Raw genomic sequence first — 24,819 nt, 5'->3', positions numbered from 1 at the left:
AGAACCAAAGAAACTATTAGGAAGTGGCTCTGTGATACAGAATCAGACTACGCAGTGGCTGGGAATCACAGTAAGATCTTTATCCCAACAAATTATCTTTACAATGTACAATTGAAAAGGCACTGGAGAGCTTTTACCTTGGCTCATTTCAATGCTCTGCCTTCAGCCTTTTTAGAGGGAAGATGTTCATCTATCCCTTATGACCAAGGTGCTTTGTCCCTGCCAATCTGGTCTGTTGGAAACCGTGGTCCACTGTCCCGTTGTACCACACATTTTATGGAAATTCACACAAACCACATATTTCGCAAATTTTAAACCGTTATCTAGGTAGACCTGATATCTTTTATATCCCTTTTCTCCTCTCTCTGACTCAAGTGAAACTATAGCTAAGGTTGCAAAAGTCTGCGCGGTGGGTTGTACAATTAACAGATGATTCAGTCACTCCAGTAATCAGATTCAGAACTCATACCTAATAGTAATCTGAATTTCACTCAGTTTTGTACAGATTGGAAATATATACCATTTGTTACTGTATTTTAATCTTGCCTATCTAGCGTGGCTGCCCTATGATGCTAAGAAAAAAAAACCAGTTAAGTTTTCTACTGTGGCTGAATTTGATCGTAAAAATGTTCACTTTGAATGAGTTCCTACTTGTTGAATAGAATTGATCTCTTATGCAAAAACGTAACACAGTTTGGAAAAAAAAAACAATTCTGAGAAAACCTAGACGTTGTTGTAAAAAACAACAACACACACACAACTTTTCAAATGTTTTGCAGCCAAGATAACTTCATCGGTGCAAAGGATGAAAGAGAAACACAGTGTTTACTCAGGAGCACGTGCGCCTAAAGCACTCAAATGTAACTTGAGAATGTATAAGGAACGGGCCTTTCCCGCAACGTAGAATGGAAGAGAGTTCGTAAGCCTCTCCAGCTGTGTTTTGATTAAATAAAACTACGCTTCCCAAGATTCCTTGCGCGGGGAAGGGGTGTGGCCAGAATGAGACTAGGATAGTATTTTTAAACGGACACCAAAGGTGGGGCGTAGCTTCGCTTCGGACGGACTGTTGCTCGGTGAGGGGAAGAACCCGCCAACCCCTGAGGGGCGAATGATAAAGGGCAGTATCTAGAGACCCTTATATTTGGACCAGCCGTTAAAAAAGATAGATTTTTAAAAAAAACATGCTAAATCTGCATCAGCCAATCCTCAGGTGAGTTTCGTCCCGCAAGGGCGGGTTTGAAGTGAAAAGAGCCACTGAGGCGGTCCAGCTCAACCAATAGCAAAACGTTTTCCAAGAGGTCGCCGCTCAACCAACCTTCCAAAAAAACAAGCCGGTAACCATAGCGATTCACGACCGAGGCTGGCAAAAGGAGGAGCGGCGCCTAACATGATAGGACGTCTAGCCCCGCCCCCCTCACTGGAAATATCTACCAATAGGACTCCCCAAGAAAACCACGCTTCGCCCCGTCTTTCTCCCTCCGTTGGTCAAGCCAGCCAATGAGCGGCAGGCGGGGAGCGGACGCTCGCTTTTTGAATTGGTGCGTGTCGCGGGTGGTTTCCGAGTGAGGGTTTTTTCTCCTGAAGGAGGAAAGAAGGACTGGATGGTGAGGAGAAGGCCGGGGCCGGAGCGGTGACGGAAAGGGGCCCGGGTTAGACGCGGTTAGATAACGGCGCCAGGGGAGGGTTCCCTGCGGAAATGAGAAATAAGGAGGGGGGCTCTTCTGGAAAGCAGGCCTTAGAAAAGTTACTTTTTAGATTTAGAGTTTTTTCCAGTCCTGTGACTGTAGTCTGTGTGGTCCGAAAAGTAACTTCCCAGGTTCAAAGAGGCTTGATTTGAAGCGTTGGTTGGTTCTTTCCCTGACAAAATTTTGTGTGTGTCTGTGTCTGTGTGTCTGTGTGTGTTTGTGTTTTCTTGGTGTAACATTTTCCTGGAAAGTGGTGACCCTCTGCATTCCTGAATTTCCAAAGCTCCTCTCATTAACATCCCTGCTCAGTTTTGGCAGACAAAAAGCTCTGGCTTCCTTTGCCGGAGCCAAGCCATCTAATGTTTCTCTTTCTCATTCCTGGCTGCCTTCCAGTTTGACCAGCCTTATTGTTGTTTCCACTTTAGAAACCTAGGCTTATATTCAATCACTTTATATGGATGGCCATCGTGCATATACATTTTATCTCTGTCGTTTCTCTCTGTATTCTTATTCTGTAGGTTTTCTTTTCCAGAATAGCAACTTTCATGTCTTCTGAAGAGTGTCCTGGTAGATTGAAATGGTTGGAGACAGGTTTCTGTGTGGTTTCTGTTGGTTGATTTATGTCCAGTACTGTACATCCAAAATAGGATAGCTCCAATTTAGGCATTTTAGCTTCTAGTGAGATTTTATGCTTGATTTGATGTAGAACACATTTATATGTCTTCCTTGTTGTCCATGGTATCTGAAGAGCTCTCTTCCAATAACTTATTTTGAATGAATAGATTTGTTTTCTGAGAGCTTTCTTTATTGTCTGGCTTTCTCTCACATACATAGTAATGCGGAATACCATAGTAAGGATGATCTTGATCTTTGACCTTAGTGATACATGATTACACTTGAGCATCTTTTCTAGTTTTTTCATAGTAGGTCTTTCAAGTCTCTGTCTTTTTCTTGTTTTGTGTCTGCCAGGCTCCATTTTGATTAATGACTGAACTAAGATAGAGACTTTAAACTATTTCCTTTTATTGTCAACAAAAAGTTACCTTTTTTTGGCACTTTTTATCAGTCATCCATTAAGGGTTTTCTTTTCATCACGGAAGCACACTTTCTGCATTCTTCTATGATCCAAAGAAATATCTCCAGTTTCGATCCATAGTTCTGGTTCCTGAGCAACTGAATGTAGTAATGTAAGTTGATTTGTTTACATGGCCTTTAAATTGTTTAGGAATATTTACTGGTTCCTGGATATCATAATCTAGCTGCCCTAGAAGCCCTACAGACGATACCTCCCAAGGACCTAGAATGCACAGACTTTGCTTCTTCTTCTTCTGTACGTTGATAACATATAGGAAAGCCCAAAACTGCCATGGACCTTTGGATGACAATGTGGAGGTCCAGGTGAACAAAATGTAGGAGTCTGCAGGTGTGGGTCTGTTGTCTGGAACTCTCAGAATTTTTCCTGGAGAATTTTTGTAGAATTTGGAGTCAAAGAAAGCAACAATGGCACATCCCTGTAACTTACCCTAATTATTAGATTGTTAGATTATCTTTTTCTTGTTTTTACAGTTTCAAGTTTACCTTTATTCTTATGTCTCACATTTCATGTCCCAGTTCTGTGTCATAGCAATATTCCTATCCATGGTTTCCTTTTGAGTAGTTCCTATTTTTGCATTATCTCATTTCATTTTGGATTATCTCATTGTAGGGTCTTTGAGGTATAAATATTCAAAAGTGATTTATCATTGCCTTTCTCTGTACAGTACAAATAAAAGAACTTGATTGTTACTGCCTAGTTGTTTGACTGTACTATATACATGTGTGTTGCAACCACATTTTTAATTGGATACTTAAAATGCTTTCTGTGTGTGCCTGCAAATGAGATGGGTGTGATAGACTTCCTAAATCAACTCTCTAAATCAGACCAGATGTCTATGTAATCCAGTGCTTTTTTCTCTGACAGCTGTCAGTCAAGATACCTGAGGGAAGCTTTCTAGGAATACCGTGTTTAGCCCCAGAGAGACATTTTCTCTGAATGCAGAGATTTTCATGGCTAGTAATGAACCATTGCTTGCATGGCTAATAATGGCTTTGAGATAACTGTCCCTGAATCTGTCTCTTCTTTCTAAAGGCTGTCTAAATGCACTATTACCGGCAGATATTAATTACCTGAACAAACATCCTGAAGTAAGATATGTTTTGAAGCTGTGAGGTCTGAAATTGCTTATGCCATATGTGTTCTCCAAAAGACAGGGTAGCATACAAAATATTAGAGTCTGTAGGACTTATATATTTTGGAATAAGTTAGTTCTTGTATTGACAATTTTGTGAATTTTTATATCCTACCAAGTACTTAACTATTGCTTATTTTGAGTTTCCCACCAGAGCTACTCTCTAGGATCGAAGAGTTAAGGATATCTAGCAATCCTGCCCAGGTGTCTCTTCAGGAAGCTGTGTAACTTCATGAATCTCTCAAGTGATACTTTGTTGGCATCGCTTAACATTAGAGCATTGGCTCTGGCATGCGTTTATTGGCTGTTCTTGACATATAGAAATGTTAGTATTGGGAAGAGTGGTCGTAAGACCAGATAGGCGGGATATAAATAAATAAATACATCTCTGTCATTACTAACATTGCTTTTGATTTGGGTCTGCTTGGGAGAGTAGTGTTCAAATTGTTGCTGTGCCTTAGGCTTTTATCCTGGCAAAGCGAGTCTGTTTCTTTTTTTATATAACCTTTAGATTCTTTTGACATGTAGCTTTGTTTTTCAAGAGGATACTTTCAATGATACTTTAAAAAGAGATTTGGAAAAACTGCAGGTAGGCATTTGACATTGCAAATGCAACTTTTTGTGGAATGGTAATTAACATCTGATTGTTTTTGATTTGGGAAATATTCTGTTGAATGACCTGAAATGTTGGAATGTGGTGGAATAGATCTCATAAAAGAAATGTTAGAGACTGAGCGATGGTGGATTTTAATCTGGCTGCAGGAAGCTTTGATCTCATCACCAGGGGTACTGCCTCTCTTTGCTCCATTGTCCACTGACATTCTACTTCACTGAGCTTGTGAATAAGGCCTAATTCATATGCCTGGTAATTGCTGAAAAAGCAGGTTCTTTGTTGTTGAGCTCCATGGTACTTGTTTGCTACTCTAAGCACATGGTTCACGCAGCTTGTGAGTTTCCAGTAGGCTGAAGATACTGAAATGGGAAGATACTCTGTGGCTGCAGGAAAGAAGAGTTTTTTTAAAAAAAGATTGTCATACTTTGTAGATAATGAATGAAACAAGCCTTTTATAATACAGTATTTGCAGGGTCATGTCTAATTTCTTTTTCTTTTCTTTTTTGCTTGGCAATTAGATATTGTGGCAGCTTTAAAATATTGTTTGAAAAATGGTTTCAAGAAATGTTTTGTCCTTATGCTTTTCATGTTATGATGATTATGCTCTTTTTGGGCAGACCAGATTTGGCACCTGGTTTTTACTCTAAATTTAGCAAAGCTAGGTTTTACAAAGCTGGTCAAATAACATTTGATCTGCAAAGCTTCCTTTTTGTGGTGTGATGAATTATGCCATTTTGTTTACATGGAAACAAGTGGGTTTTGGGGCTAACAATTCCTTGCCAAAAGATCTGGAGCACAGGTATCTGGGAGATTATTGTAAACTGCCAACTTAAGTAATGTGGAGATATTATAGAGGACGTTTCTGCTGTAGATATTTGATTCTAAAGATGTGCAGTGCTTTAACGGTACGCATCTGCTGCTTGAATTGTGCTTAGAAGTGAATAGCCAGCTAGTTCACCTCCTTCAGAATCAGTGTGATGTGATGCTGCCTCTTGGCTGTACTGGTGGTTGCAGTTCGAGATGCTGTATTGTATACCAGCTGAAGTTTGCTTGACATCATTAGTGCAGGCCTACATGAAACTCATAATCTCCTGATAGGATTAGTGTAATCAGATTGCAAACTATTGTGGCCATACTTTCCCTAACCAGGAATGATCATAGCTGATGAACTTGTTGAAGACAGTAAAATATACTCCCAGCCACCAATGTTAGTAGAGTTCAGTGCTGAGAAATATAAGCCTCTCTAGAGAACACCAGATTATCAAGTGTGCAAAACACGTAGTTACATGACCTCTGTGTTGTCAGGATTTGTCTTCAGTTTACCGGTCCCTATCCAGCCCATTAGCAAGTCTGGACATTGGTTTACAATTTGTAATGCTTTTGCTGCATGTAACTGGCCAGTTGATAACATGTCAATCCAATCCTCTGATATTTGTGATAAATATGTGTATGTGTTTCCTGACATTTTCCTTATTGCATATTTCTCTTGTAGCTGAAGAAGGGAAATGTTACTTTGACCATGGCTGACAACAGTACACTTGTGTCTGATACAGGGAGGAGTCTCTTGGCAGACACTTCTATTCTTGACTCCAAAATTACAGAAACTTCCAAGGATAACATATTCATTCGATCTGCTTCAGATGTGGAAGGTAAAAGAGGTCAGCATTTACTTCAAAGCTAGACTGTGGCTGCTTGTATTAAGATTATCCTGTAGTATATCGTCATTGCAATGCTGTAATACTAAACAAAGTGCACTTTCATTATTCTAGAATGTGAATTGCATACTATTGGACAATATGTGTTTGTAGCTCCCTGTACCTATACAAAATAAAAATGTAATGCAGGCATTGTAGTTACAGAAATATTTTATTTAATTAAAGTATTGCTATCTTGCCTTTGGGCTTCCCAGTGGAGACCTGCACCTGCTGATTTTAGTAAAAATGACAGTAGCAAATCCTAAAAATCAGTGAGTGTCAAAGCTACACTCATAAAGTTGAATATACACTGAAGAGCAGGCCATCTGAACAAGAAAGTGCACAATTGTTGCCTGATGGGGTCTGGGAGGTTGTTTCCTTGGAACAATGTATCCTATAATCAAGATTTCATTATCAAGAAGATTATCTTATGTGCATCAATCACTCCTCAGGTAGTGGTGGGACATACACTAGCTTTTTCTTTGAAGAAAGAAAAACCACCATTTAGAAATATTCAGGTGGTAAAGAGGAAATAGACACAAAGACTTTAATGATAGTTGAGATGGACGTTTTCAAACTGTATTTGGAAAACAGGTTCCTTAGTTTTTTGTTAGCTATCTTCAGTAATGACAGGTAATATTCCCTGAAAGATGGCTTACACAGCGACAACTGATCTTTACAGAGCTGTAAGAATAAGTTTTTTGTGTGACCCAGTTACCTATGGGGATCATAAGCCTCCCCCCACAAGTTGGATCATACTTCCAGAAAATTGATGAAACTTAAAAGTGTGTGTTAACAGCAGTGTTTGAGCTCTACACACACCCTGTTTTAAAGGAATATAGTGGTGCTACTGTTGATACAGTAGGGGTAGAAGACAATCCTCAGGTGGGGCAGTGGGGCATATCAACAGAATGAAGGCATTCTTTTGCCTTAAACAATTAGGAATTATGGAAACCTTTCTGCAGCACACTTCTTGTTGCATTTGTGTGTGCTGGGATAGTGGGTAGCTTTATTAAGCCATGGAAAAAGAAGCAGAAATCTAGCTTCTTGGCAGAACACTTATAACTCTGCTTCTGTAGTTAGTTCTTGAGTAGATACCTGTCATCCATAGTGACTTTTGCATAAGGAACTTCTGCATTGCCCAGTGAGTAGCCTATATTTTCTCTAAATGTAGTGAGAGGACAGCAAGGTGATTCCTATTTCATCACAAGAATTATTCTTGAATAGCTTTACTTTCTAAAAGAAATAAAAATTGGGAATAAAAGCTCTGTACAGAGACTGTATGTGATTGGAAAGAATAGGTTTCTTCTCCTAAATCTTTACCACTTGTTGAGAATGAAGATTGAAAAAGCCCTGTGAATAATTTATTTGTAATACGTTTTGGATGATAATTATTTTCCCACTTCTAATATACAGAGGAAATGCCCCAGGTTGAAACCAGAGTTGTTCTAGTTAAAGAAGCTGCAAAATGTGAAGAGCTTCAGAAAGCTTTGGAGGTAAGTGGAATTATTTTTGGTATTGAAAAGTCTTGTTGTAATTGGGATTTGGTCTTATAATCTCATTCTCATGCTGTAGTTCTCCTCTTCTGCAGACCATTAGGATAATGGAAGTTCCAGTAATAAAGATAAAGGAATCTAGTTCTGGTAAAACAGAAGAAAAACTAATAAAAAGCATTATACATATGGTATGTTGGGGGCAATTGTGTGTATGTGTCTGCATGCAGCATGTTGCACTATCGGAGGCGGACGTGGGAGAATCACTGCTTTCATCATTTGGTAAAGGGATCAGATTAAAATCACGAGAAGCAAATGGTGCACAGAAAAGCTAGTTAAACTGAAACTTGGAACAGTTTTGAAATAGTTCACATGTTGGCATGTGCTCTGAATTTATGAGTTACTGTGATTGTTAAAGTAATGTATCTCATACTTATGAAATGGAACTTGAATTATTTGTATTACAACTTGTTTCGGTTTGAGAAAAACAATCACATATCTGTTGAACTAGCTTCAAATTGAATGGTTGCTTCAATAAATACTTTTAAAAGGATTAACCCTTCTGAAACAATTCAGGGACAGATGGGTAATTTGATACTGGCTATATTGTATAAATAACATTTGAATTCTTCCTAAATACCTGAAGGAAATTAAAGTGCCTTTCATAAAGACTGAATCGGTGGAAGAGTATGAAGATTCTGAGTCACCAGAATTCGAGACGGTTTTTGTGACAACAGACTTTCAAGATTCCATTTTCAATCACTTGTGCAAGGCAGACTGTCGAGTCCTTGGTCCCCCAATAGTATTGCAGTGTGCCAGAAAAGGCGAGGTAAGAATGCAGCTGATCTTCAAATAGCTTTCTTCTGTTTTAGACAGAAAGCATGCATATGTTTAATTCCCGGTAAAGGTTCTTTATTGTTTTAAAAATGTATTTCTTACTTGAGTGTTATGTAGAAGAAATTCCACATAGATTTTCAAGGTAATCTATGGTGGTTTATAAACAAGCAGAAATGATAAAGCTTTACAAAATTACCAGTAAAAGCATAATAAATTATGACACCATAAATCAATTAAACAGCAGTCAGTATACATTTCCTTGGCTTCCATTTCATTATCATACTCTTATGTACAGAAATACACAAAGATTTCTGAAAATCCTGAACAATGAAGCTTTGAGGAATACTCTTGAAATGTTTGCTATGTGTACAGTTATTCCATTGAGGCTACATAGGTGCAAGTATAGTACAAACCTTTAGCTTGTTTTTGAGACAAATACTGCAAATCATCATACAGTATCTGCAAGGAATATTTGGGCTATTGAACCCAAAGAATCTGTCACTAGACAAAACTTGTACAGTGGTGCCTCGCTTAACGAGCGCACCGAACAACGACGAAATCGCATAGTGATCCCTTTTTTGGGATCGCTAATGTGATCGCTCAACGACTTTTAGATAGGGTGAAACTCGCTTTGCGAAGATCGGTAAGCGTTTCATTTACCGATCTTTGCAAAACGAAGCCCCGACGATCAGCTGTTCGGCGGCCAAAATGGCCACCAGAAGCCCCAAAATGGCCGTGTGCAGCATTTTCGCGCCCTCGTTAAGCGAGGGGAAGGCGCGAAAATGGCTGCCGGCCATCCCGGAACATCACTGAACGGTGAGTAAAGAAGCTGATTGGAACGCATTAAACAATGTTTAATGCGTTCCAATGGCTTTTCCTGCCCTGTTCAGCGATGTTTCGCTATAGTGAAGGTTAATCCGGAATGGATTAACCTCACTATGCGAGGCACCACTGTATTTAGGGTTTCAAATTCAAATTGATTTAAATCATGATTTAAAGTTAAAAAATTTAAATGTAAATTGTGATTTAAATCCAATGGATTCTAAAATCACACACATTAATTTTTATCTACTCTTGCTGTACTGTGTGTATATGGCTTCACCTCTTAAGAATGTAAGGCTGCTTGGGTAAAATAAAAGCTTTTCTAGTTTAGAATTCTGTTCCTGCAGTGGCTGAACAGATGCTATTGAAAATGGAACATGAATGTAGTGGCACCCTGTTACTGTGAGACTTATGTTTCCAATACTGGAGGTCATGCATAGTCATCTATGTGGAATTTCTTCCACAAGCAGCCATTGATAAGCCAATGATGGCCTTATATTGAGATTTCTGGATGTTAATCAGAGCAGAATGGAAAGAACCTATTGGGAAGCAACCCCCTTTGCCATACTATTAATGAGCTGGGGTTGTTGATCCATGCATTGTAGTGTTAATCCTACAGAATTGTGGTTTTCACTTATATTAGCTAAATTATCTAAGATTTTTGATGAAAATAGCAAAGAAACTTCAAATGTTTACGCATTACTAATCTTTGAAATGCCTCAAGGCTCTTTGGTCTTGCTGCAGCAACAGATAGATGTGGCTGTTTTTTCTTGGAAAATATCATAACTAGCCATTTTAACTTTGTTTCAGCCTCTGCCTTTTTCATGCCGCCCGCTGTATTGTACAAGCATGTTGAATCTTGTGTTGTGCTTTACAGGCTTCAGAAAGAAAGAAGAACTGGTACGTTAGTCTTACTTACACACATCTTACCTCTGCTTTCAGATAGTAATTGGAAAGTTGGTGGATAGAGTGTATAGCAAGTGCTTGGACATTTTATTTGATCACACTACTGATTAATAGTAATAATTTTAGAACTGCAGGGCTGGACGGGACCCTCTCGATCATTGAGTCCAGTCTCTGTCAGGAGAGGCACAGTGGGGAATTGAACCTCCCAACTTCTCCGTTGAGCTATCCAGCAGTTGTAGCAGTGTTACATGAGTATTTAGCTAGTGAACAAAAATTCAATTTCTCCAACTTTCCCAGTTGTATAGGATAGTAGATATCCAGGAGTATACATTTTCTCTAAAATCCAGTTACGTAATACATTGTATATTGGATATGAGGTAGGGATATTGATTGTTCAAATTTCCATTCAGTTTTGAAATTTATTGGGCAATCTTCAATTGAGTGATGCATGTTGGTCCTATTTGCAGTACTGTACTGCTGTGAAACTGACATGGACATAGCACTGTGTATTCCACTATGAGATCTTCCTGCAAGGAGCATGAATGCAGTGTGATATATAAAAGTTAGTAGCATCTAGCCTTAGTGTTTTGTGGGATACTGTCGATCCTCCATAGCAGAGCAGTTTGAAGAACTAGGCCAGGAAAAAAAGGCATATTAAGCTTGTGTTCTAGTTAGCACAGTAGCTGCATTTAACAGTAATTCAAAAATGAATAGAAAATAAACTGCACTCCAACTTTGTTCATAGGTTAAAATGGTCACTTTGGTACACCATATGGGAGGCATTATTCGACGGGATTTCAGCTCAAAAGTTACTCATCTGGTAGCAAATTCTACACAAGGAGACAAATTCAGAGTATGTAAATTCCACTATAATTTTGGGGGTTTGGTGCAGAAGGTTTCTTTGGAGCACATGTAAGAAGCCATGTGTTGGTGAGTATTTGGTGAATGTAGATGTTAGTGATGTCCAGATGTCTGAAATAGAAGAGTTTAAAAGCTGTGGTGATCTGGCTGTAACCTAGCAAGGGAAAGTTGCCTGAAAATATTAACTTCGGTATGTGGAATACATAGCTGCTAGGCTTTCATGCAGGGTTAATATGCTCAGGTCTGCATCTGATCTATCTCTGTGAGCACAACTGCACATCTAGTACTGTATTTGCTGATACCTTTGCCCGCTTTTCAGGGCTGTTATGTTCTTCAGGCTTCCCCATCACTACTTCTTCCCCACTACTATGAAAAGCCATAGGGGTTTTAGTGTTGTTTAGGTGATTTCTTTCTTTCTTTAATACTTGCTTTGATATCTTAAATTTTAATTCCATCAGCCGGAGGTGAAGGCATTCCTACCCGATATATGTGCAGGATGGAATAATGTTGAATTTCAGGCTCTTGATCATAATGATAAGATTTAAGAGATGGACATAATATTTTGCAAGATCTCTTGAAAGAATATGAGGTCAGGAAGAACTCTATAAAACTTAAGTGAAAAATGTTTCATTTAGTAACTTGCATACTTAGGAATATAAGAAACTGCTATATATTGAGCTAAACCATTGGTCTATCTAGCCCACTGTTTTTCTGCATCAAACTGCCAGTGACTCTCCAAGGTTTCAAGTCTGGAGTTTTTTCCCCACCCATTTGTGGAGCTGCATGAGTCTGAGCCTGGGACCATCTACATGCAAACCACATGCTCTGTCACCGTTTCCTCTCCTGACAATATAATTAATGAATAAAAGTGTTTGACTTCTTTTCATAGGGACCCATATCTATTACAGATCCTTGTCATAAGTCGGAATCAACTCAGTGGCACACAATTATTATTATTAGGGATCTTGAACTGAAATAATGCTTATGAAGCTGGCTGGCCATCAACTGATAAATAATTATAGTCTTGTTTTGTTCTCATGTACAATCCATCAAAGTTAAAACAATAACTTGAATTTTTTTTAAAGTTTACTGATGGGCAAAAGATTTTTTTAAAGTCTTTCATGGGCAAGTGTGCGTTTTTCTTCTGTTTATGTCCTAATCAAATAATGAACTTGTTCATTTTTAAGTTCATGATGCATTTATCCAGGTTACAATGAGGTGGCTCATTTCCAAATATCATGGTGGATAGAAGTAAATCATTTATTGAAAACTTGGGTAGATATAAATCATTGAATGAAATTGAATTAAATCTGCCCTTTTTGGAAACTTAAATCAAGTAGATTCACTTCTAATTCACATTTCATATTGTTCTAATTCAGATGGACTATGTATACACTAATTAGTTGTGGGGAGTGTTTGGGGAATTTTATGTGTGTGCATGTGTCTGGTCTCTGGGTGTCTGTGAATTTCATTGTATGGGTATACTGTGTACATACTTACAATGACAATAAATAAATAAATAAATAACCAAATTTTGCAGCTAAACAAAACCTTAATGTATCTTACATATATAACTCCAAGTCCTTAATCTTGTAGCCTGCATGTGGAGTCAGAAATTATGGAGAACTCAGCTGTAACTCAATAGTAGTATTACATGCAGACTATCAGTTGTCAGCATTCTTATATAAAGCTGGAAGAATTCCCCTCTTGAGAGCCATTGCCAGATAGAGTTGACGACAGTGGACCAATGGTCTGACTCCATATAAGGCATTCGTATGTTACTAAGCTTCTAAACTTTTCATTCAAGGAGAGGAAAGTGTGAGCTTGATACAATGCTACTTTCTGATTTGGCCTTACTTTTGAACATCTTCAATATACATACATGTACATGTACATGTGTGTCACAATTCAAATGCTACTCATAAAGGTGATACTTGCCTGTGGTTTCTTTTTTTAAAAGAGAGGTTTAGGGTTTTGCGAGTGAGCAGGCTCATTTAGTTAACACATTTGATGTCCTATCTCCTATTTCAACAAAAAATATCTTTGAGACTATTAATATCATTCAAATCAAATGCAAAAAGTAGACGGCTATGGAGAGGAGAAAGTTCCAGGAAGATCTATTTTTTGCATTTGATTTCAATGTTATTAATTTTGTGTGTGTGTACACACACACACACACACACACACAAAGTTTTCTTAATTAAGCTGGCATTAAAAACAGCAGCAACTGCCTTTAAATAAATTGTTAAAAATCTTCTAAAAGCTTTTTAACAAAAAATGTTTTTAAGTATAGAGCGTTGGCTTTTACCCACTCAACCAAACTGATGATCTTTTCTGTTAGTCAGTACTGCTAATTGATTACCTTATAATTTGCAAAGATCTTTTCTGGATTAATCAGTTTCATTTCTTGTGCATGTTTAAATGCCTGAGATATAAAAGAATACGCCTTGTTGTCTGTTCCTGTCTTGCTTTACAGGTAGCTGTGAGTCTAGGTACACCAATCATGAAAGCAGAGTGGATTTATAAATCTTGGGAAAGAAGAAATGACATGTATGTATAAACTTTCTCAAGTGAGGCCTTGTGTAGCATTGATATTTGCTACTTGTCCTTCCTTTCGATCAGCATGACAGTGAACAGAAACGCTGCTTTGTATAGCAAAAGTGCAGATGGTTTGAAAATGCTCTTTTTTCCTTTTCCTTTATTAGTGACTTCTGTGCTGCAAATGAGGAATTCAGGAAGGAATTTAAAGTTCCCCCATTCCAGGACTGCAAGTTAAGTTTTTTTGGATTCTCTGATGATGAGAAGAAGAATATGGAAGAAATGACAGAAATGCAGGGTAAGTATGAAAGAGCTCTTGTGATAAAACAATGCTGTGAGATACTCTTGACTTTTTACCTGAACATGGAAAAAACTGTTACTGGTGTAGAAATTGTGAGATACATTGTGTGTAGCCAGAAGGTCCTTATGGTGTTGATGAGACAGAGTTCCACCCTTTCTTTATTGTTATCACCAAGGTTCCCTCTAAGGTGTGCGAATGTGCCCCCTGCGTTCAGCATTCCCCCTCCTCCTATGCTTACCCACAGCTATCATTTTCAGGTCCTTTGATTCTGGTTGTATCAGAATCCCGTGGGGGGGTGAGTGGAGTTGTGCGCACGAGAGATGGAGCCTTTCCCAGCAGGGCTGAAAATTAGAAGGAACGTAGGTGACCTTGCACTGACCTTAATGTTTGTACTTGCAGATATATTACAGCAGGTGACGGTGTGTTTAGTAAGCTGTCCACTGTCAGTAGGTTTTGCCCATTTGTAGATTCATATGCTTTGCTTTTGACTTTAGGACGCTTATTAACCATCTAAAGTAGGTCTAAATATTGGGTGTTTACTGCAGATGGCATGTTAGTACAGTCGTGCCCCGCTAGACGATTACCCCGCTCTACGACAAATCCGCTTAGCGTTGAAGTTTTTGCCATCACAAAATGATGTTTAAATGGGGGAATTTAGCTTAACGTTGATTGGTTCCCTGCTTCAGGAACCAATTTTTTGCTTTACGACGATCAGCAAGCAGCTGATTGTCGGGTTTCAAAATGGCTGCCAGCTGTAGAAAATGCCCCCCCCCCGCTGTTTTCAGGACTTTTTTTGCTAGACAGGCACAAAAATATGGCTGCCGTATGGCGGATCTTCACTGGACGAGCAGGTACTTAGCCCACTGGAACGCATTGAACGGTTTTCAATGTGTTTCAGTGGGTTTTTTTAAAATTTCGTTTGACGACGATTTCGCTCTACAGCGATTTTGCTGGAATGAATTAATGTCGTCAAGCGAGGCACCACTGTATGTATTTTCAGAGGCAGTTACACAGATGGGCACTTTTGTGTTCTTGAGAATTAAAAAGTTTCAATATCACAGAACAGCCCATTACATCTGGATTTTACCTAGTATTTAGTGATTGTCTGCATTGCAAATACAAATATTTCTATCTCAGAGGTGATTAACATTCATATACATCCCCTGCCTATATTTACATTCCTTGTGCTGCTGCCCAGGAAAAAAATTGTTGTTATTAATGTAAATCCTGGAGAACTGTTGATATTCCTTTAGAGGAAAGCATGCAATCTTGCTTTGTTAAAATCATGATTTTAAGGTGTTTTTTAAAACATTGTAAAGCAAACAAAAATAAAAAAAAATGCCAGAACATTTCTGGTGAGGTGTACTCTGTAATATGTATAGGAGAGAATGGCTGTCAGATCTGCTGAATTTATCCATGTCTGCCATGCTTATTGTCTGTAAATGAAATTTTGTAAATGGTTGTTGGGAACTATATTTTGTCCATTTCCCAATGGGATATAGTACTACGACCATATTTATTTTTCTTCACATTACTGCATTGATTATATTGAAAATTAAGAATAGGGCTTAGGAAGGAAGAGATTAATCCTATCTGTCCTCTTTTGGCTGTAGGTGGACAATATTTGCCTGTCGGTGATGAAAAGTGCACTCACCTCATAGTCGAAGAAAACACAGTCAAAGACATTCCATTTGAACCATCAGAAAACCTTTATGTTGTAAAGCAGGAGGTCAGTTTTAACAGAATACACTGGATTCGTAATCTTTCTTTTTGTATAAACTATTAACATTGTTAATAAATTAGCTAGTGCACTCGTCTTTAATGTTGAGATGACAGACTCTTGTACTAATGTAAAAATGCTTTTGTCATCTTTTAGTGGTTTTGGGGGAGCATTCAGATGGATGCCAGAGCTGGAGAATCTATATATCTTTTTGAAAAGGTGAGCAGCTGCCGAAGGAAATCTAGACTTTTAGCATGGGATTTTGTTAGATTTGTGCCTTTTTAAAATTATATAATAGAGCTGCATTACTCCTTTATCTATTAATGTGGAAATCTCAACATAAAATGATATTTTTTTCTGTTTGCAAATTGAAAGTGATGCTCATAATTTGTTAAAATTGCAGTGTCAGCCTAGAGCTTTGGATGGTAAAGCTGGGTACTGGCTTTGAATGATTGCTCAATTGCAGCTCAGATCAGGAGTATTTGTGTTATTTCAGTGATACCCCAAATCAAAGCAAGGAAATTTGATTTGCTTTCAGTGTGGAATGAGACTATCCCTTATCACACCAGAAAAATTGGGAATTTGGAGGGCTAAAAATATTATGGTTTTGAAAAAGGTGTTCTGAAAAGCAGAGAAAGGGGAACAAAAAGCAACAATACCAATATGGTAGACACAGAGGTAGCAACAAATGACAAAATAGAGATAAAGAATGACAGCTTCACAACTCCCCCAAAGGAGACCAAGGACATCTCCCACATTCTTCAGAGTGTGGGGAGGGTCTCTGAGGAGGGTCCTGGTGCTTATCTTCTCTTGCATGATATCTTATCCTGAACCTGGCTAAGCCTTCCACCTCAGATAGGGCACTTGTTGCAGACTGCTTTGATTTTTCTTTTTAATAGTTTATTTTTGGGCTGAATTTGTGTATATTGAAAGTTTGTGTTCTGCTGGATTTGAGTGTTTAATTAAGCTAAAGCAGCACCTTTCCATAGTGTTGCCCAACCTGAGCCACTTTGTCCCCTGTTGCTCCAAGGAACCACAACGTAACCTGAAGTTCCCAAGTGTACCTTCTCCGTACAATGTACTCGATGGTGTACACTCCCTCTGAAAAGTTAGGTTCACAGTTTGGGTGTGCTCCTGGATTAAACTCTGAGCTCGAATGCCTCAGTTTCAGCAGTGGCCAGGAGTACATTTGCAGACTGAAAGCTGGTGCACCAGCTGCACCTGTTCCTTGAGGTGCCCGATTTGGCCATGGTGATATATCCTTTAGTTACATCCTGTTTGGATTGCTGCAATGCGCTCTATGTGGTTCGAAATGCTGAAGCCAGACTGCTGACTGGCACTGGTTATATAACTCCCTTATTGCAAGAGCTTCACTTCCAGTCTGTTTGCAAGCCCAATTCAAAATGCTGGTTTTTACCTATAAAGCCCTATACAGCCTGGGTCCAGGGAGGATTGCATCATCCCATATGAGCCTTCTTGGTTTTTAAGATCTTCTTTGAAGGTCCTCCTCTCAGTCATTTGATAAGGACATAACAGAGAGAGGGCCTTCTTAGTGATTGCTCTCCATCTTTGGAATGCTATAGTCCCCCCAAGAAGCCAGATTACCCCCCTCCCTCTGTCCTTCTGTCATCAAACAAAGACTTTCCTTTTCAGGCAGGCTTTTGAGCAATAAGGGTCTGATGAATGCTGTATTTATTAAACTTGGAGATGTTAAATTTTTTAAAAAATATTTAAATTGTTTTTATTCTTGTTTTCTATATTCATCTAGGTTTGCTTGTTTTTTTATATAGTTTCTATGGTATTTTAAAACTGTTGATTATTATATAGTTTTAATTTGGTGTGGTGCCTTGTGTCCCCATGGGGGATGAAGTGACGCACGCATGCACGCACGCACGCACGCACGCACGCACGCACGCACGCACGCGCATCCATCCATCCATCCATCCATCCATCCATCCATCCATCCATCCATCCATCCATCCATCCATCCATCCATCCATACATACATACATACATACATACATACATACATGTGAGGCTATGATCAGTCAAAGAGCAGAAATCTGGGCTAGTAAAAACACTATTGGGAACCAGCTTTCTCCTTGTGTCCTGAAAGATGTAGATGCCAGATTCTATCTGTAAATATTCATGTGGGAAAGGTAAGAGGGACAGTGTAGAACATAGGATGGGGGAGAGAATTTTGAAGGTGGCTGGCCCCAAACCCTATAAAGCATCATGTCTAAAGTTTTGTGTGGTGATTCTTGCCTTTGAAGTCTATTCTGTTTTTAAGTTTCATGATGCTGTGTAAAGCTGCCCCAAAGTTACAGCTGTTTGTGTGTTGCTGATCAAGTGAATGGGACTATTCCAAATACTTTGAAACCCTAATGTTTCGATAGGTCCATTTCAGGGTGGATGAAACCTGGGCAGTGCTGGGTCAAATTGTTTCCAGTATGGGGAACTGAAGTTGCACCAGAAGTGAATTGGGGACCTGTGCACAGTCCTCATTCTAAGACGAAGGATATGAATAAAGTTACTGTACTGAAAGTTTGATTTTCGTTACAGCCTGACAGTTCTGAGCTGAAAACATCTGTCTCGCAACTTTCTCTAAATACTCCAAATAGCAATCGGAAGAGACGTCGCTTAAGAGAGACTCTTGCTCAGCTGACCAGGGAGACTGACATGTCCCCTTTCCCACCTCGGAAACGGCCATCGGCTGAACATTCCCTTTCTATGGGATCCCTGCTTGATATTTCCAACACACCAGAATCAAGTTTGACTAATGGAGGTACAGCTAAAATTGCTCAGTCTATGTTAGGTGTCCTGGAACAAAAATCCAAAAAAAGACCCCGCTACTGAATCACTTCGTTTATGTCAATAACAGGCTTTTCCCTTCTATGCAGGGAAAAAGATAGAACTGAGGAGCATGTGTACTGATAGACAGAAAGACAGCTCTCATGTTGTTAGACTTAGTCGGAGGAGGAGAAAATCATGCAGACGTCGCAATTGTATATCTTTGGATAACATTTCAAGTTTTCTTGAAAGACGTCAACAAATCATCAAGACAGCTAGCAGTAAGCCATCTGAAAGCCTAGTTAATGGAGCATCTCAAATGAATCTTCAGAAGTATATTGATTTCCCAGTGGGAAGCAAGGACACCTCCATAAGGCGCTGTTCCTTTCCAGTTCTGAAAGGTGTTGTCTTATATGAACATCATCCAGGTAGAGATTTACCAACAACAGCAGAAGGTGATGATAAGTCAAGTTTCTTAATGTTTTAGATGGCAGTCACCATTTAGGCAGTGCAAAGCATAACATGGGGCATAGTTCTTATATCCAAAACCGAAGTTCAAGTTGTTTGCCCAAGCTGACTTGAAAATAATCAAATTTGCAATAATCTCAAGAACTCTAGAGGTGCAGACAACTCACAGATGAAAATAACCCTTCCTCCCACTTGTGCAGATGTTAGTACTCAAGTGCAAGAAACTTGTGAGAGAGCCAATGAAGAATAAGACTTTAAGACAGTGGTTCCTAAACTTTTTTGACATCACATGCTTTTTTCTGTTTTGGAGACGCCCTTATGCCTCCTTATCCCTGTTTTAACAACAACAAAAAAGTTAAATTGCACATTCAAAATTATGCATAATATTTAAATTGATTTTATGGTATGCAATTAGAAAATTTAAAAAAAATTTAAGCTGATAAAATCTCAGTCTTCCACTTTCAGAATTTCTTCATGCCTCCCCAGAGAGTATTTCTTTTATGAACTAGTACTCTAACAGCAAATGTAATATTTTGTGGGGAGAGTTAATAACAAGATGTAAACCATCTTTTGAATCATACTCACATATGATCTTCACTTACACTGTTAACAGTGTTGGTGATAACTAAATTAGTTAGATCAGATGCCATTTAGAATTTTAGTTTGTTGTAGTCTTGAAACTTCTGGCAATTAATCCTCTCAGGTAAGAACAGAATGAAAGACTTCTTTTCAGTAATTAATATGTTCTAGTTCATGTTATTATGATGTTATTTTATAACGAGGCAATGCAGAGAGGATTGGTAGACAGAACTGAAGGTGTATGATGGCATTCTAAGCCATCTTAGTGGGTTTCCTTGGCTGTTTATTTTGTTCAACTTTGGAAATGGAATTATAGCTAGTCTTCCCATTAAAATAGATTAATATTCATTGGAAGTGTCTATTTAAGATTATCTCTTGGTATCTACAGTGGTTTTCCTGTTTGCTCAAAAACAACAAAAAAGCACCTCTCACTTTTTCAATAATGTTTCTCCTTCCTTTACAGAAACTCCAAAATCATGTGCAAAGCCATCCAAAAATTCCACGCCTCTTCCTCCAAAGCAGTCTGCAAGGTGGCAGGTTGCAAAGGAGCTCTATCAGACAGAAAGCAACTATGTAGATATCCTGACAACCATCATCCAGGCAAGTTGGTACAAGCTGTATTTTCTGTAACTCTTTAAGAATTTGCTGCAAAACTGTGTAACATCACTTTCTGCGACGATCCTTTCAAGGATTGGTGCATAAAATGGTCATGTAGCAGTCATCATCTGTGTGGCAGGAATATTTTTATGTGTGTTTTCTGGTGAAAGTTGAAGAATAAGAGACGCAAGCTTGAAAAGACATGGGATATGTTAAATCAAGTAATAATATACCTGTCATGGGGTTGCTTTAGATCTACTAGATCCCTTGGCTAATGGAAGAGGAGGGGAGTGATTTTTCTTGATTCTTCTTGAGGTTCTTTGCTGTACCTTCGTGCTGTTTTGGGAAGCTCTCAACACTCAGGAATTGATCTCTGAGAATTTCAGGGTGGCAATAATTGTTCCTTTTCATTAATGGAGATGTCCAGTCATCAAATATTGCTCCATGGGTACCATTGGAAGCCTATCAAGATGAAGAGGATTAGGGAGCCACAGCTGATGAGTGGCTAGCATTTGCCTAGTACATATGTGTACGTTGAAACAGGCTTTTACGTGGGGTTCCTATTGGTTTCCCACCCAGACACCCAATCAGTTTTTTACAGATTCATCTTAATTAATGCTTCAACATTAGTTGTTTTACTGGGTCTGTTTTCAGTGTGTTTAGAGACTTGGATGTCACTTTTATTTTATAGACATGCTTACTATTTCTAGTATATCCATAAGTTCTACAACAGCTTGTTTTTATTCACAAGCTGGGAGTGGGGAGGGAATAAGACATGAGACATTGTTGATCCTTCTAGCCCAGCAATGGCGAACGTATGGCATGCGTGCTACAACTGGCACGCGTAGCCCTTTCTGTTGGCACAGGAGCCATAAATTGCTGGATCGCTACTCCCCCCCCCCCCCCGCAGCCAAAACTGAGGCAGCTGCAACTGTGGTGCTGGTGCCTGGATAGGAGGCAGGTCAAGATCTGGAGCAGCTGGTGTTGGGCGGCAGATCCGGAGTGGGGTCTCGAGGCACCTCCGTGCCTGGGATTCCCCCTTCTGCCGCCACTTTCAGGTCTGCGGCGGCGGCAGCACAACGCCTCCTGGTTGTCTTTTTTACCCCCAGTTTGGGCATGCAAGCCCAAAAAGATTCGCCACCACTGACCTAGCCCATATGACCCAGGAACTTTCAGTTTATCAGTGGCTGTATATGTATAGGGCAAATATATCTACTGTAAAAACATGAATCTGCCTTGCTAAGATCAGTTCTAATTATGTTGGTCTTCACTATCTTAAAAGGACATTTTAAAAGTTCTGTCTTCTGTATTGCTTTCTTTTTTCAGGTTTTTCAAGTGCCGTTGGAAAAAGAAGGGCAGGTTGGAGGCCCCATCCTTGCACCAGAAGAGATTAAAACCATATTTGGCAGTATTCCTGACATCCTTGATGTGCACATTAAGATAAAGGTTGTCTTTCAAATATATGCAACGTAAATCTTCTGCGCTTCTTAACTGCTGAATGTCAGCATGCTTGGGCCAGTTGATAAAGATAAGAATGAAATAAAATAAATGCCAGGTTAAACACTTAGGAGAATTATGAGAAATTCCGGTGTTATTATGTAAATCATTTAAAACGTGATGGTTTGCTTAACCTTTGGTGATCAGAGATTTTTGATTGTAAGCATTTAGGCTTAGCATTCTACAGAACACATTGTGCTTCTCCTAAGTGTGGCCCTTAGTGAACTCCCTGAAACTCATCACACGAGATATTAAATAAAAGAATACTTATTTCTCTCCCAGTCTGCTTCCAAATGTGGCACCGAATTAGAAATCATTTGAGAGTTAGGGGGTGTTGGCCATTAAAGATTCTTCCATTTTATGTATTATAAGTACCTGAAGAAAATGGCAATGTGTTGTCTTTGTATTCTAGGAGGACCTTGAGGACCTTATGATAAACTGGACTGAAGGCAAAAGCATTGGTGATGTCATACTGAAATATGTAAGTTCTGTTCCCCTTACTGTGATTGATTGTTGTGACTAGTTGGTGCCATGATGACTAAACGGCCAAATGCATTCATATGCATTTCTGCAATCTCTCCAACATTTGTAAAGGGGTCTCTTGGTCATGCAGCTTCAACCAGTTTTACAGTATGCTGTTTGTCTGAGCAGTGCTGGACAACGTTGGGATGCAGTCTTTTACTATTGTCGCTGCTTAGCCAGTGATGGACAACTTCTAGCCCTCTAAAGCAGTGGTCCCCAACCTTTTTGACACCGCGGACCAGTGGGAGGGGAATGGGCTCTGTGTGCAGGGGGCTGGGCACCACTCCGTGCTCGCGCATATGCGTGAAGGGTCAGTGCCTGCTCGTGTGGGCGCATGGGCACTCTCATGCATGCACAAAGGAACGGGCCGCTCGTGTGGTGTGCAGACACTTGCATGCATGCATGAAGGGGCAGGGGGTGCTCGCAAGCGCAAATACACATCGCGTGCATGTGCAAAGGGTGCGTGTGCTCTCAGGCAGGGACTGTGGGTGTGTGTGCGGGGTGGAGTGTGTGCAGGAGGGCAGAAGATCTGTCTCTGCGGCCCGGTCCAGCTAAGGTCACATGGACCGGCACCGGGCCGCAGACCGGGGTTTAGGGACTCCTGCTGTAAAGCAGTGGTTCTTAACCTTTGTTACTCAGATGTTTTTGAACTGCAACTCCCAGAAACCCCAGCCAGCACAGTTGGTGGTGAAGGCTTCTGGGAGTTGCAGTCCAAAACTCCTGAGTAACCCAAGGTTAAGAACCAGTGCTCTAAAGGACCACAACTTGCATGCTCCCTTATCATTGACTGTTCCAGGGCTGGTACAGATGGGAGTTGTACTTAGATAACAAGTGAAAGGCTGTCCATCATTACTTTGGGTAAACTATCTTGACTTAATGGAATTAAGCACATGTATCTAGAAATATGGCAGCAGGCAAAGTTCAGCTACATATTAAGTCTTGGACATGTACTAGACTGTTGTGTAAGCTTTGCTTTTGTGCTGTTGGTTTATTCTGTGTTTTTGATCCCTCCTGAATGAAAGATTTTAAGGGAAAGAGTGAACTGTTGCAATCTCTCATGCATGATGAATTTCTGTGGTAGTGGACTTGTGAATATTCTGTGTTTTGAGACATTAGCAACATCATGTAAACCCCACTTTTATGTCTGAGGAAGTGGACTTGTCCACAAAACCTCTCATCAAAATATACCTGTTAGTTTTTAAGATGTCATGATGTTTTTGTTTTTATTTTGCTTGAAACAGTAGGTAAATATAACATTACTTTCCTGGGACAATTTTAACTCTTACTTTGGGTGTTTACTGATTGCATACAATGAATATCCTTGCACTCTGTAAACGTTACAGCCATCAGCCTATACTGGTCATTAGTTAACTGTGATGGCATTATAAAATGCATATTGAAACTTGCATGGTACTGTTCCTAGAAAAGGGGTATCTACCATTTCCCCACAAGGATTCCCCTCTCACTTTTGGTTGTATGGTTATATATAATAATAATAATATGCGGTGAAGTCAATTCAGACATACAGCAACTCTTTCCAGGCTTTCCTAGGCATAGAATGCTCAGAATGGTTTACCATTCTCATCTTCTGGGAGTACCTTGGGACCATCTAGCTTGCCCAAGGCCATACAGGCTGCCTGTTTTCTGGGAGGCAAACTGGGAAATTCAACTCCCAAACCTTAGCTCTGCAGCCAAGTGCTCCAACTGACTGAACTGTTCTTTATGATTTAGAGTCTGATAACCTATGTGTGGGCATTTTCCTTAGAAGTATCCTTCTATCTAGTTTACTAGATTAATTTGATTTTCCTTGGCTATGCTAGTCTTAACCAGAAGAGCATTATTGGTTTAGATTATGTAAACGAGCATAGGAGCAAATGTTGCTCAAATGTTGACAGGTTTTCCTGTTAGAAAGAAATTTAGAAAAGCACACACCCATGTCTTGTGCCAAGGTACGTTTGAATGTGGTTCTGTGATGCAGCATCTGTCTTGCCTGCAGCAGGTTCGAGGCCAAGTCTTCTATGTCTCAGGTCGGAGTAGGAAAAATTCCCATCTGAAACCTGGAAGGGCTGTTGCCATTCAGTGTCGACAGTACTTCCAAGATATACTAATGGTCTGACTTACAAGGTCGTTTAAGGTTGTTTCTACTTTGTGTGCGTGTAAAAACTTTAGGCAAAGTGTTTTATTTCAATTACAGGCTAGCACTGCTCTTTCAGCATCTTTCAATGGCTAAAGCTGTTGGGCTGGCAAGAAAGGTACATTGCAGTAGCATACACAATTGACAACAGCTTAGCAAGGAACAACTTGACCTTAAAATATCAAGCTGGCGTGGAAGAGTTTCTTGGCTGATTTAGCAGTAATTTGAGTTACTTGAGTGTTTGATTGGAGCTGCTTTCATTTGAACAACCAATATGTTTTAATGCTGTTATTTCCTTCAGCTACATGCATCTTGTAAATGAAAATTCTATATTTTTCAGTCAAAAGATTTGCTGAGAACATACCCTCCATTTGTAAACTTCTTCGAAATGAGCAAAGAAACTATCACTAAGTGTGAAAAACAGAAGCCAAGGTTTCATGCTTTCCTAAAGGTAATGATTTGTTCATTGAATCTCCCAGACTAATGCTATGTGCTACTTTCTTAAAGATTTGAATTTAGAAACAGACAACAATT

The 24,819-nt window shown here is 39.4% G+C and overlaps 1 protein-coding gene across 16 annotated transcripts in view; it reads left to right on the top strand.

Moving 5' to 3' along the window:
- The first annotated feature begins 1,402 nt into the window (after positions 1-1,402).
- The window catches only part of ECT2 (epithelial cell transforming 2), a 58,386-nt gene continuing 34,969 nt past the window's right edge, over positions 1,403-24,819 (top strand). For 2 of the 16 annotated variants that reach the window (XM_072996207.2, XM_072996200.2), the window contains exons 1-17: positions 1,459-1,604; positions 6,019-6,184; positions 7,637-7,716; positions 7,812-7,904; positions 8,360-8,542; positions 10,183-10,272; positions 11,024-11,131; positions 13,616-13,689; positions 13,845-13,975; positions 15,592-15,707; positions 15,855-15,917; positions 18,261-18,483; positions 18,599-18,943; positions 19,999-20,135; positions 21,459-21,578; positions 22,042-22,110; positions 24,626-24,736. In XM_072996207.2, coding sequence (XP_072852308.2) covers positions 1,602-1,604; positions 6,019-6,184; positions 7,637-7,716; positions 7,812-7,904; positions 8,360-8,542; positions 10,183-10,272; positions 11,024-11,131; positions 13,616-13,689; positions 13,845-13,975; positions 15,592-15,707; positions 15,855-15,917; positions 18,261-18,483; positions 18,599-18,943; positions 19,999-20,135; positions 21,459-21,578; positions 22,042-22,110; positions 24,626-24,736 — 2,112 coding nt within the window. In that variant the 5' untranslated portion in view covers positions 1,459-1,601. Of the gene's footprint in view, positions 1,605-1,988; positions 4,503-6,018; positions 6,185-7,636; positions 7,717-7,811; positions 7,905-8,359; positions 8,543-10,182; positions 10,273-11,023; positions 11,132-13,615; positions 13,690-13,844; positions 13,976-15,591; positions 15,708-15,854; positions 15,918-18,260; positions 18,484-18,598; positions 18,944-19,998; positions 20,136-21,458; positions 21,579-22,041; positions 22,111-24,625; positions 24,737-24,819 lie in introns of those variants that run through there. The other 14 variants (XM_072996203.2, XM_072996201.2, XM_072996202.2 and 11 more) reach the window with 14 other exon arrangements.

The sequence above is a fragment of the Pogona vitticeps genome, chromosome 3, assembly GCF_051106095.1.
Source record: "Pogona vitticeps strain Pit_001003342236 chromosome 3, PviZW2.1, whole genome shotgun sequence".
In the NCBI taxonomy this organism is placed as follows: domain Eukaryota; kingdom Metazoa; phylum Chordata; class Lepidosauria; order Squamata; family Agamidae; genus Pogona; species Pogona vitticeps.
The sequence above is the reverse complement of the archived record's forward strand: the minus strand, read 5'-3'. Positions and strand labels throughout refer to the sequence as shown.